Source organism: Chenopodium album, chromosome 15, assembly GCF_948465745.1.
Source record: "Chenopodium album chromosome 15, dcCheAlbu1.1, whole genome shotgun sequence".
NCBI lineage: Eukaryota > Viridiplantae > Streptophyta > Magnoliopsida > Caryophyllales > Amaranthaceae > Chenopodium > Chenopodium album.
Window position 1 is genome coordinate 52,601,679 of NC_137848.1, and position 13,939 is coordinate 52,615,617.

Genomic DNA, 13,939 nt, shown 5'->3' on the forward strand with positions numbered 1-13,939 from the left:
AATGGTGGCTTTGAGGCCAGGGAGCCGGCCATGATGAAGTACATGCAGCTAGTTAAAAATGAGGCCGAAGGCCTAGAGCTTTTTTCTCTCAAGCAAGTTCCCCGTTCAGAGAATCATCAGGCGGACGCCCTCTCCAAATTGGCTTCCTCGGCGTCATGTGATACTCCAAGATCAGTGTTTTGGGAAGTAAAGGAAAAAAGGAGCATTGATGCCGAGCCCGTTCAGGTAATAGATAGAAGTTCAACCTGGATGGACAGAATTACTTCCTACTTAAGGGATGGAATACTTCCGGACGATCCGAAAGAGAGTTGGCTATTGAAGAGGAAGGCGGCCTGGTTTGAGATGAAAGACGGAGAGCTATTCAAAAGAGCCTTTGTGAAGCCTTACCTTAAATGTATAACTCCTGAAAGAGGGCATGATGTGTTGGATGACCTTCATCAGGGGCATTGTGGTTCGCATATTGGAGGCCGAGCCTTAGCTGAAAAAGCGACACAGTTGGGATATTACTGGCCGAGCCTAAAATCGGACGCCATGAAAATGGTGAAAAAATGTGACAAGTGCCAGAGATTTTCAACCCTTATTCATCGTCCAGCAAATAGTCTATCAGCCATCAGTAGTCCACTTCCCTTTGCCAAATGGGGCATGGACATTTTGGGACCGTATACTCCTGCATCCGGCCAGAGACGGTATGTATTGGTGGCAGTAGACTACTTCACCAAATGGGTTGAAGCTGAGGCCGTCCGGGGCATTAAATGGACGGATGTGTCAGCCTTCATTTGGAAAAGCATAATCACTCGGTATGGGGTGCCTCCGTCAATGGTGTTCGACAATGGACCCCAGTTTGAGACGCGTCAACTCAAAGAGTGGTTGGGAGACCAAGGCATTACCCATTGCTTCGCCTCGGTCGGCCGACCACAAGCCAATGGTCAAGTTGAGGCCTATAACAAGTTGATTGCAAATGGGATCAAGCGCAAGCTTGAAAAGGCAGGCGGCCTATGGGCAGACGAGCTGGTCAATGTGCTATGGTCCATACGGACAACAGCAAAGAGTTCTACAGGGGAGACTCCATTCTTTTTGGTCTATGGAGCTGAGGCCGTACTCCCAATTGAAATGTACGAGCCCACTTTGCGGGTAATGCTTTATGATGAATCGGCCAATTGGGAGGCCATGAAGACCGCCCTAGATTTCCTTCCGGAAGCTAGGGGCAATGCGGCGCTTAGGCATGAAATTTATCGCTTAAGGATGACAAGGGCATATAACCGCCGAGTGACTAAGCGGCCGCTCAAGATGGGGGATCTAGTGTTGAGAAAAATGGAAGCTGTTGGCCGTGCCAATGAGGACGGCAAGTTGACTCCAAAATGGGAGGGACCGTACAGAATCAGGGAAGAAGTCCGAGACGGCACATATCGCCTTGAGGCAATTGATGGCCGTCAGATCCCACGGACATGGAACACTGATAACCTGAAGAAGTATCATGTTTGAGCTTAGTTTCTTTAAGTACTTAGCCAAAAAGCTGTTTATACAGCTAGGTCTACTGACCGAGCCTTGTAATTAAAGCCGTACGGCCACAACAATGTACTTTTGACAGAAATTAATGAAGTCAGGCATTGTTGAACTGTTTGTTGTTTTTATGTTTAAAGGCCGAGTTAATAAGGAAGCAAGGTTTCTTCCAATATAGTAACACGGCCCACCATTCTTTTTGAATGGCCGAGTTAAAAAGGAAGCAAGGTTGCTCCCAATATAGCAACTCGGCCACACAAAAAAAAAAAAAAAAAAAAAAAAAACTGATTTAATTCAGAGATCAATGCGTCCGCCCAAATCTAGGCGGACGATTGAGGCAAGGTATCCCGAACTTGTGTAGAGAACAAGTGTCCTTTACAAATAGGGCAAGGGCATACCTAGGCATTTAGCCCGGCCAATCAAGGGATCTCTGAGTTGAGATAATACTCAGGATTTCTAGGGTACGTCCGAGCGATAGATTCAACGGACTACTCGTACAATGATAGCCGAACGGCCAATTAAATTAATTCGGTGCTTCACCTAGCCCAAGGGCAATCATTACTATGATTTGATTAACTTGCTAGCCGTTATGCCCTTTTAAGGCATAAAAACTACCAAGTTAATCAAACCACTTAAAGAATGGACTAGGCGAACACCGAATAAAGGGGCATACCCCTAGGAACGTACGAAAAGGCATAATACTGAGACGTACGGAAAACTTGCAAAAAGTATAAAATTTGCAAAAAATTGCTAAGTATGAAACAGAAGTAAGAGCCGCCAAAAGGCGGAAAAAACTTTCATTAATAAGACCGCACAAAGGCGGCCGAAATGTTTACATAACCGCTTATACAGGCGGCCTCAGAAGAGGAACAAAAAAAAAAAAAAAAAAAAAGAGAGAGTAGTACAAAATAAACTAAGTACATAGTAAGCTGAAAGGAAAAGGAAAGCTGAGCAGACGGCTGCTGGAGGACCTGAGCTCTACTTAGCCGTATTATCTGTGGCAGGCTCCTCCGCTGTTTTCGCGTCCTTGGCCGGGGCATCCTTTTCGGCCGCCTCCTCCTCCTCCTCATCCCCTTCCCCTCCAGACTCAGGGGAAGTAACTACTAGGTCTGGAGGAGGCATGCCGGCCTTCCTTGCCTCTTCTTTAAGGCAGACGTATTGAAGCCGCTTCTTGAAGCGTTCCTCGTAATAGGCGGCTTCACCTGCGTCCACCATCAAGTTGAAGGCATCAAAGAAGTATGCCTTAAGCCTGTCTTCAGCATTTTGCTCGATGCGGATGACTTCTTCAACGCTGATCGGCCGAGGAGTTTTAAGTTGCTCCTCATAGTCCGCAAGGGACTTCTTTAGGGTTTCCACCTCGGCCCTCAGCGCGTCCGCCTCATCTAGCGCAGACTTAAGGTTGGCTTGTGCCATCTTCAGCTCGCTCTTCAGGGCCTCGGACGCCTCGAAGCCCAACCTCCATTTTTCCTTTTCCAGGACGGCCTCGTCCCTTTCAACCCTCATGGCCTCCCTGGCCAAGGACTCCTGTTCGAGTGCCTGGCCCAATTTGACCAGGTCCTCTGTTTGCCGCGCCGCTTTGTCAGACAGCGCGGTTATTTGGGTCTCAAAGTGTACCCTTTGGACGGCGGCCGTCCCAGTTACAGCGTCCTCGGCTTTCCTGATTTCAATCCAAGCGTTCTTCAACCGTTCGTTCTCCTTGTCCTTCCAATCTAGGAAGGCGTTCAAACGGAGGAAGAGCTGCGGACAGAAGGAAGGAACTTAGTCAAAAATATGGAAAAGTTGGCTAAGTGTTGGAAAGCAAAAACATAAGGAGATAGAAGTATACCTCGGCGCTACAGTTTAGCATGGGGCCGAGGAAGCCTTCGTTGATCCCCCGCAGCTTATCACGCTGCGCTTGTGGGACCGCGCGAACCATGGCCTCGCGCATGGCCTTCCTGTCCGCGCCAGTCAGTGACTGGCCGGGTACCTTCAACTGCATCTCCTCTGATATATCTGCGGACGACCGTGTAAGAAAAGTTAGCTGAATTTTTCAACAGACTTGTAAAAAGTGAGAAAAAGATGGCTAACCAGTGGAGAAGGTTGGAGGAGAAAGATTGGCGGGAGGAGGCGGTAAAGGAGCTTCCTCCTCCTCCGGACGGCTCCCTTCTGCGCCGCTGGACGGCGGGTTGACCAGCACCGTCCCGATCCAGCGACCGGTCATTTTTTCTGGGGTTAACCTATCCCCACCGTCCGAAGGGACGGACTTCTCACGGACCTGACCAGCAACAGGTTCCGTGGACTTGGAGGCCCCGCTTTGTGTCAGCCGGGGTTGTTCTCCTTTAGACTGCGTTGTAGCAGTCTGCGACTTTGCCATGGCCGCTGCTTGAGAAGACGTCTTGGAAGCAACCGTCTTTCTCCTCTTGGATGCGTTCGCATCAGGAGTGGACGTGGCCGGCTGCTTCCGCCTGGCCATCGGGGTGGAAGAGGAGGTCTGCAAAAACACCAAGTTAGAACAATTTGATGGCGTCCGTGCGATTTGGGAAAGGAGCTCCCTGCCAGTATGCATGAACGGACATAAAGCGTCTCAGGAGGTAGGCTCCTTCCAATATAGCAGAACGGACGCATTAAGAAATGAGAAATTCAAAAAATAAGCTAAGTGTTTACCTCTTTGAGTTGCTCGTACATCTTGAAGCGAGCCTTGTATCTGGCCAAGTCCACCTCGGACATCTCAACCTCCGCTTTTTGGGCCGAGTCAAGCATAGCGTACGCCTCCGCTGCAAAAACAGAAAGCAAAAGTGTTAGAATATTTTTCTGAAGAATTCTATGTGCGTACAGAAAAGTTTATATATCTAGGTGCCCACCTTGGGGCATGTTCTGGTACAGGCCGTACGCAGACATGAAGATAGGGTCCCTAAGCCAATTGGCAAGTGGAACCCAATGGCTAGGAACCCGTTCAGTTTTGTTGCCCCGCCTGACTCGATTAACTTTGAAGTACTCGAGCTGGTGTTCGTGGCTTGGGTGGATGGGCGGCTTGTCAGGCTTGAGGTCTCCGCGTCCGAGTTGAATAGGCTCTGGACGGCACCTGTTCATGCGGAGGTTGAACTCCGCGTCCTGAGTTTTGATACGGTAGAAACGGTGCTTCCAATCCCTCCACTTACTGACACGGTCGACCACGACCATGTAATCCCTGGTTGCACTCAAGATAAGCCAACCATCCACCTCCTTTTCCAGCCGAGTGAGTGAGTGCATCTCACAAAAGACCGCAAAGTCTGGTGTAAATTTCTTAGCGATGCACGTCACTAAGTACCCAAAGATGTTCAACCAACTGTTTGGCGTCAGTTGGAAGAGGCCGATGTCATACTCGTCCAGGACAGTCCGGACGAATGGGTGAAGAGGGAAGCGGAGCCCCACATCAAAGGCGGCCCGGTAAACGCAAAACGCTCGTTTGCGCGGCTTCTCCTCATCCCAGATAGCCACAGCAATGGCCTTCCTGGGGACTTGAATTTCGAATCCCTCCCCCAAATGGAGGGACTCCTTATACTTCTCAAAATCCTTCTTTAAAAACTTTAGGGCTGTCTCCCCAACCGTACAGGCGTACGGGTCCCTAAAGTTATCAATGTTGGCGACGGTCTCTTCGGCCGCCTCCTCGCCCTCGGCCGTCTCACCCACGGCCTCTTTTTCCACTTCCTCCTCTTCCACTTGGTGAGAAGGGGCACTCCCAAACTCTGAAGACAGCACTCTGTCCAAGTCTGCTGCCTCGGCCGAGCTTCGGCCCCTTGAGCTTGGAACGCCCATTGAAGAAGGAACGTCCTCCTCGACCATTGGACGCTTGCCTTTATCCTTGGCAGCGTCCGCCCCATTTCCCGAAGGAGGGGCGTTGCGAATAGGCAGAGCGGACGGTTCACGGATTGAGATTCCTGTCAAGGGTCTGTCCGCCCCACCCAGTTGAGGCCGAAGTTGAGAAGAAGGGACGGACGAACCAGAAGCGTCCGCCCCAGGATTGGAAGGGTTGTCCATACAGGCTACCAGTTCAGCCCCATCCATGACTGAATTGGCAAATTGAGGGAACCTAAGTTCCGGAGCGGGTGCGGACGAGGCGCCTTCAGCTCTAAGGCGTTCCTCGAAGGAAGAAGTGACCTCCACGGCCAAGTGATGAGAGCCAGTGGAGGCGGTCGTTGTTTGGGCGGTGGAGTCAGTCTCCACCATTGTACTTGGATCACTAGGGTCATAAGGGACCCTAGGATGAACCAGACTTCCGTCTGGGTTCCTGGCCGCGTTAAGCTCACGCGTACGCATGGTTCTCGCCATTGCCTGTTGGGACAGAGAAGAATAAGTGGGGGTGAGTATGTACGCATCAGACATAGACTCACTCCAGGGAGGAGACAACTCTTCTCCGTCCACTCTAGATTCCTCAGTCCCAGGCGAACGGCCGGCCTCATGAGAAGAGTCGGACGAAGCCGAGTATGGATCCAGAATTGAAGTAAAAGAAAAAGAAAACGAGTAAAAGAGAAAATGTAGACGGCCTACCTCTGTACGTTCTGAAAGTTCTGAAGGTGGTGGTGAAGTTCTTGAAGATTGACCGGAAAGCTCAAAAATGCCCGGAAAACTCAAACTCACGGCGGCGCTCTTGAAGATTAAGGGAAAAATAACTTTCTCTCACTAGAACGCTCTGACTTCTCTCTAGAATTCACAATTGGGTAAAGTGTGAAAATGAGAATTCACCTCCCATATTTATAGAGTGAATTCATGAGGGCAAAATGGTAAAACCATCTTTCCCGCCTAAACACTCAAACGGTAATTTCTTGAGAAATCACTCGAAGAAAGGGCCAGGACGACGTTAGGGTTCTGTTAACTTGTGAAAGAGACCAGATGAACAATTAACACCTTCAGCACATAGTCTCCAAAAATTGAGAAAATCTAAGAGGAAAAGCGTCTGCCCAGTTCTCAGACGTACAAAGCATGATTAGAAAGCCAGGAAGTACATCTGAAATCATGGAAGCCCAGATTACCCCAAAGAAGATATGTGGCCGTTCTGGGTGGTTAGGAGATAAGCTCCTCCCAGAGTACCAGAACGTCCAGTCCCATTAAAGTGGTCGTTCTGGTCAGTTAGGAGATCAACTCCTCCCAGAGTACCAGAACGTCCAGTCCCATTAAAGTGGTCGTTCTGGTCAGTTAGGAGATCAACTCCTCCCAGAGTACCAGAACGTCCAGTCCCATTAAAGTGGCCGTTCTGGTCAGTTAGGAGATCAACTCCTCCCAGAGTACCAGAACGTCCAGTCCCATTAAAGTGGCCGTTCTGGTCAGTTAGGAGATAAGCTCCTCCCAGAGTACCAGAACGTCCGGTCCCACTAAAGTGGCCGTTCTGGTCAGTTAGGAGATCAACTCCTCCCAGAGTACCAGGACGTCCAGAGTGCAAGATCAGAGGAGGCGACCAGTAAGTGTACGAGCCACCCCCTCTGAGGGGCAAATGTTTAGGGTAAAAATACCCCAGGTACGTGGCCCAATCTCATAGTGACACGTGGCCCAATAAACAGGTGACACGTGGCCCTATGAGAATGTGACACGTGTCCACTTGTCATAGTGACCCATGTTAGCCATCTCTAAATGCCCCAATGCTGAAATCAGAAAGAGAAAAGGGCCCTGATGACCTCAGGCCCAAATCCCGAGAAAACCTTGAAAGCCGTAAAACGGCGCCCCTTACGACACGTGGCGACTTCTGATTGCGCAGCCAATCATGTCACGAAATTCTAGGGTAATAAACCCTAGAAGGGTACATGTTCTCACCCCTATAAATACCCCAATCATTTATGATGGGAGGGGGATGGTTGGCGACATAACATAAATATAGAGTATTAAAAAGCTCCAACTTCTCTCTACTTTCTCTCTCTAGCCTTTTCCGTTTCCGTTCACTAACTTGAGCGTCGGAGGCGAATATTCCGTACACCGGAATATTCGTTATTTTGCAGGTGTCCGAGTCTCATTGCCAGCAGAGCGTGACCAGTATCCGAGGGAATCACAAAAAACCCCGAAACATTTGGTAATTAAAAATATTTTTTGTGTTTTTTTGGGTGATAATTTCAAAAAATGAGTTATTTATGGGTAATGAAATACAAAATTTCTTTAAAGACTTAAAATAAAGGCAGTATAAACTATAAAGCATCAACAAAAAATGAGGATAAAAAAACTCAATGTGAATAAATTGATACAAATCTACAAATTCGAGTCCAATGACCCAAAAACTAGCCCAACCCAACAACCACTATTCCCGCCAAAACAATCGTCAAACCCTCGCAATTTTCCCGCCACAACAATTCCAATTATATAAACTACCCACCTCTTTTTTCCCGCCATTGTCAGTCTCCCACCATTTTCTCTCTCCTCACTCTTTCTCTCTCTTCATTTCCGCCATGGAAGCTCATACTCAAAGCTCGAGAAAACGAAAGCAATCATCCTTTTCTTCATCATCTGCAGCAGCAAATTCAAATCCATTTTCTGGGATTTTAACCCGCCATAAATCCCAGAAGTTTTTCTTCCATCATAATAGATCTGGAAAATCTCGCAGAAGTCGTTCGTTTCCTTCTTCTCTTACGAATCCTGAATTGCCCACTAATCAAAGATTGCTTGATTGTAATGTTCGTGATGTTGGTACTGAAGAAGATGATTCGATTTGTCAGATTTCGATTAAAGATCTTCGAGCTCGGCGGGTTTTTTCGAAGCCCGTTGGGGTGGATTCTGTGGCTAAGATTCGCGATGATAAAATTGGTAAGAGTGTAAACCCTAATTTTGATTCTGAGGTAATTGCTGGTAAATTGGATGATTGTGATGTTAAATCGGATGGAAATGGCAAAAACCCTAGTTTATTGGTAATGGGGAAATGTGATTCAGGGGTTGAGTTTAAGGGGCAAGGTTTGAATGGTGAAAACACTAATTTGGTAATGTCAAAAAATTACGATGATTCTGGGGTCGAATTGAAGGTGAATTCAAATTGTGGGAACCCTAATTTGGTAATGTCAAAAAATTGCAATGATTCTGGGGCTGAATTGACGGTAAATTCAAATGGTGGAAACCCTAAATTTTCAATGCTTGACAAGTGTGCTGAATTAAAAGGTGAGCTTTTGAATGGAGGAAACCCTAATTTGTTGATTGAAGGAATTGGCGCCAAAAATGATTGCGTACCTCGGGTTTCAAATGATATGAGCCCTAATTTGAGTAAAAAAGATTTGAACGGTGAACATTGTGAGGAAGATGTGCAGACAACACCTCCAGATGCTGCGGTTTTGGTCAGGCAGAGTGAAGATCAAAGTGTCCTGTGGAGCAGACGTTCTGATTCGAGGTCGCCGCCGAAGAAAATCAGTCCAAGTAAAGGTGGATTTGCTGAGGGGAAGAGGAGTTTTCCTAATTCCAAGAGAAATTTGGTGAGAATTATATTTTTTTCTCCTTACAATTTGTTTGTGTTCAAGTTAATAATTTCATTTAATTGATGATGATTTGGCGGGAACTTAGTTTATGAAGCTTAGTGTTTGTATGAGATTATTTGCAACTTTTTGGTTATCTTTGTCTGTAATTTATATTGAATTTATGATGCAATAGGCTCTGACTCCGTGCTCGAGGCTGAAGGTTTTTAAGGCCCCGAATTCGTTCAGCTACAAGAGACTGCTCCCTTTCCTAATGGACTTATCAAAGGATACACCAAGTAATCCCTTAGCCCTCCTTTTATATGTTTCTAATTTTACATATTCGTTTGGTTCATGTAGTCGACTCCACTTATGGGATTAAGGCTTTGATTGATTGATTCGTTTGTTTATTTGTTTGTTAATCTATGAGTATGATATTGTGGTAATAAAAAGCCTTATTGAATAAATGTTTTATACAGATGCACCAAAAGTTAATCCAAGCATAAAAATTGAGAAGGTGGAAGACAAGCCTCTAATTTTCTCCTCTCAAGAAAATGTCATTAATTGTCCAAAATTGGATGAAAAGCCAGTGGCAGCTGCAGTATGTTGCGAATCACCGGAAATGAATGTTGATGGTAAAGAAGAGGTTCTTTTGGACCTTAAGACTAATGTTTCTGATCCTCAGCAAGCTGCTCCATGTGCCCCTGACAGTTGTTCTATTGAAAAGGCTCAAGAAAACCCAGTATTTGATAAAATCCAAATAGAAACCCCTGTATCAGATGATCCCAAGAATGGCGGAGCATCTCTTGATAGCCAGGTTTCAAATATAGGGAAGTCGGGAGATATTAGTCCAATCGTCGAATCTGATCTTGCTGTCACATTGCATAGCCCCAAGAGAAGTGCTGAACCTTTAGGGGAAGAAGCTTTTTTAAATACTCCGTCTCATTTGTCTCTGTCTTCTGAACAAGAATGCAAGACAGTACATACAGAGTCAAATTCTGTAGGAAATCCAGTTAATGTCCTTAACAATTCTTCGACCCTGGAAGCTGTTGTTTCTCCAAGTGTTCCTAGTTCCGGCCAAGCAAATGGTATCCTAAAGAGAAATCCCCGGGGTTGTCGGGGTATTTGCAATTGCTTGAACTGTGCTTCATTCCGTCTCAATGCAGAAAAGGCATTTGAGTTTTCAAGGAATCAGTGGCTTGATGCCGAAGAACTTGCTATGGACTTGATGAAGGAGCTGTCAAACCTGAGGAGTATTTTAGAAAAATCTGTCAATGGATCTGATGCTAATGCTGTTGTCCCAGTTGATCAGGTAACAATTTCATTTTCATTTTCAATTACTCCATCTTTTGTGTTTGCTATGATATTGAGAGTATTACGATGATCTATGTTGATGTTTACGTTTCTTCTATGGAGAATATAAGATACTAGGATAGTGCTACACTATGGTTGCTAAATTTCATCTATACAAGCCATGGTAGTAGTTATGGCAAATTTAGAATCAAGGAAAAGCCTGAATGTGTTCTGTTACAGTACTTGATGATTTATTTGATATACATATACCTTGGACTTTTGTCTAAGAGAGGAGAAGGCTATGTCTCTGCACTCATGAATGTGCAACAATCTAACAATTACCTTTAGGTTGAGTTTTAATCATAGTGATTAATTCATAAAATTTCTTTCTAATATGATGATTTTGATTCATTTATGTATTACGTAGTATTTATCATAGAAGGTTTCAACAATATTCTCTATTATTTACTTCACCAAAAACATTTGAGGAATTATCCAAATTTTTAGCCCACTTTTTCTTCTATGGAAAGTCTGTTAGTGGGGTTTTCTCTCCGAAATTATGTTGTTTGGCTAGTTGTATCATTGTATGGTAGTCATGGCACGAATGCTTACTGGAAGTAAGCAATTCATCCCCTCTTCTGATTATGTTGATCAAGGAATTGTGTTTGTGATGCTTTGAAACTATATTTTCAACCAAACATATTTTCTCCTTTTGGGTTCACATTAAAATCTACGAATTTAATACTATTTCTAACTAGAAACACACAAAATACTAGTCACTTCAATAGTTTTGCTGATCCAAAGTTCGTGCAGGTTCAGGAAGCTTGCAGAAGAGCTTCCCATGCAGAAGATACAGCAAGAAGCCAACTTGATCAAATGAATGAAGATCTCCACGTTCATTGCAGAACCAAGGTAAACTCGTACACATTGTCCTTGATATTTCTTTTGATATATAAGCTCATATATCTGACAATTTCATCTCGTTACAGCCTTTGCAGCGTCCTGGGGTAAATTTCTCAAACTCTGTCCAAGAAAAGAAAGATCATAGGAGCCTAGGAGGAAGAACTTTTGCAAGATGTGGAAAAGTCTCAATGAGGATCTTGGACTAATGATTGGAAGACTTCTTTATCAGTTAAGGAAATTGATTATACTGTGGTATTGTTCTAGAGTTGAAATGCACTTCTCATTCATGATTGTAGCTTCTTGAAAAAAGGGGTGAAGGAAAGAATCTCACTGACTGACTCATGTTTGTCGAAATACCATGGCTAAGGGATCACCTAATGACAGTTACTACTAAAACTCACATTAATGTATTTGTAAGTTATAATTTAGCTTATATTATGTGACAGCAATAGCTGTAGGGTTTTTGTTGCAACTCAATGATCTGCTTCCCAAATTCATCCATGACAACACAAATAGCTTCATTGCGATGACTCAATGATAGTTTGCCAGTGACATCTCAAGCAGCAATACATGTAACTATTAATAGGTACTAAACCATATCATATTTATGAATCATGTATGCATGTGAACTAACCATTATTTCTGCTGTCATGTGGACATGTTTTAGTTTTTGGTATGCTAAGCTAATATCCTTTACTTTTCTTTAGTTTGGAAGAATGATACAGTCATATATTTTCGGCCACTTGATTCCTTTACCGAAGCATGTTTATGCTGTACTAAATATACAGGAATTTTCACTTGGAGGCAGAATATAAAGAGGTTTGAAACATTCAAAAGAGGTCGAGAAATTGAAAGGACTAAAACAGGACTTTTTATTTTTGTATGAATCAAAGAATGTAAATAATTTATTGAACAATCAAATACAAAGAATTTCAAATGTGGAAAAAAAAAAAAAAATCAAATTAATTTAATTTTAGTCATATATGCGTTGATATGACAAGGATTTAGTTTTCTCTTCAATCTTTTAAACCCTGTTGTGCTTGCACTCAGTAGGATAGCCTTGAGGAAATCGTTTTGAATCACTACAATAATCATAAACCTTAAAATGCTTATGCACCCATCTCATTCTTTTCCTGCCATTTGCATCGAGATCATGGCTCCTCCATGAAGCACGCGTAGTCCCTCCATTAGCCGGCCTTTTAGAATTGATGGAAGCCTCAGGTTCAATAGCACAAGAGGAGGAGCTGCTACCTACAACACAGGCATCGATATTGAAGTTACGATAGTAGGCAGTGAAGGGGGCCTTGGTCCAATCTGTCTTCACCAAGCCACCTTGGGTAGCCCAATCGTCAGCATTCCAAAGGCTAGAATGTATTGTCATAGGCTGGTTCTTTGGGAATGCAACTCCATGTTTTTCATGGTTTCTGAATATTCTTATTGGTGTTTCATCCACCAAAAACCTGCAAGTTAAATCAATGTTCACATAGAGTTAAACATATGTTCAGAAAGAAAATAAAAACACGCTCATAAAACAAACTAATAATTGAATTGGTGTTTAGCTTATTTACATGATGAGTTTTGTGTTCCAAACAATGGAGTAAGTGTGGAAGTTCTTGGTAGGATCAAACCATAGTTTAAATTGCTGCTCCCTGCTGCCTTTCCCCTGGCTGAACACATTTGTGTGGACGGTGTAAGGATTGCCACTCGAGTTTCCCAAGAACTCGAAATCAATCTCATCATGTATACCTGTGGTTTGATCAGCTGATAACTGCAAAATGTAATGCAAAAATCAGCAAATTGTACAACTTAGCTGCCATTCAAATGCATATAATGCAAGGACTATAACTTATACTTGTATATACTACTTCCGTTAAATGTTATTTGCAATTTTGGAATTTTTTTTCTGACCAAAAATATCCCAAATTTGCAGATATAAATTAACAGAGGCAGTAATAATAATAACGTGAAAAAATGTGACTTACATAAAATGTTGTGACGGTGCCAGCAGAGTTACCAGGAACGAGTTTAATTTGCATGTCAATCCTTCCATACAAGTATTCCTTCTTGGACCGAAACCCGGATCCAGTATACTTGTCTAGGGTAAGAGATAAAAGACGGCCATCTTGACCGAAGATCCGAACTCTGTTGTCTCCAAACGTGGGCTGAAACTCATCCCTGAAGCTGCCTGCAGCGAAGGCGGTAGTGCTGACCATGGCAGCAACTAGCACAACAATCTTAGGCACAAGCAACTTGTACTTGTCATGCCAATGTGATGAAAATGCCATGTTTTTTCTTATAATGAAGAAGATTTATTGAAAATTTATGTTTATTTGTAGTTGTGTGAAGAATATAGTTCAAGAGATAGGTATATATATACATGTAATATGGTGAATTATTAGTATTAGTAACGTAGATCTAATGCATGGTTTATAAGAGGGAAGGTTCTTAACTAGTGTATACTTAACGCGGAGCTAACTGTGGATTTGCGAGTATAAGCTGGCCAATTATAATCTAATTAGTCAAAGTAATAAACCTCGTTAATTCATTTTCATCTTAATTTAGTATTGATGTAATATGTTAAAAGTCAACGATTTAGACAATAGCTATAGTTATAATTTTTTTTGCTGTTCCATAACACAAATTATTTTAATTAAGCAATGATGCATATCGTGTTTTTAGAAATACACACATCTCAAAGGACATGCATAATAAAAGGACATGCAAGTCTAATGAAAAAGGAGATTAACTGAGAGCATGATGCAAAATATACTTACGATGGTTATGGGTGGAGCAATTAGCAATTTCTTAATTTATTGGGTGTGTCATTTTATTACCGAGGTGAAACCAATTAATCTATAAGTTTTAAATTT

The 13,939-nt window shown here is 43.5% G+C and overlaps 2 protein-coding genes across 2 annotated transcripts; one reads left to right on the plus strand and one right to left on the minus strand.

Moving 5' to 3' along the window:
- The first annotated feature begins 7,851 nt into the window (after positions 1–7,851).
- On the plus strand, positions 7,852–11,697 carry LOC145582579 (uncharacterized). The gene is made up of 5 exons (XM_081639560.1): positions 7,852–8,894; positions 9,070–9,172; positions 9,353–10,185; positions 10,980–11,078; positions 11,156–11,697. Exons 1-5 carry the CDS (start codon positions 7,887–7,889, stop codon positions 11,273–11,275), a joined length of 2,163 nt encoding a protein of 720 aa, XP_081495686.1. The 5' UTR covers positions 7,852–7,886; the 3' UTR covers positions 11,276–11,697.
- A 343-nt stretch (positions 11,698–12,040) lies between these two features.
- Positions 12,041–13,354, minus strand: LOC145582580 (putative xyloglucan endotransglucosylase/hydrolase protein 16). The gene is made up of 3 exons (XM_081639561.1): positions 13,052–13,354; positions 12,638–12,837; positions 12,041–12,529 (listed from the first exon to the last, which is right to left on the minus strand). The coding sequence occupies exons 1-3, from the start codon at positions 13,352–13,354 to the stop codon at positions 12,094–12,096; spliced, it is 939 nt and encodes a 312-aa protein (XP_081495687.1). The 3' UTR covers positions 12,041–12,093.
- Positions 13,355–13,939: the final 585 nt, after the last annotated feature.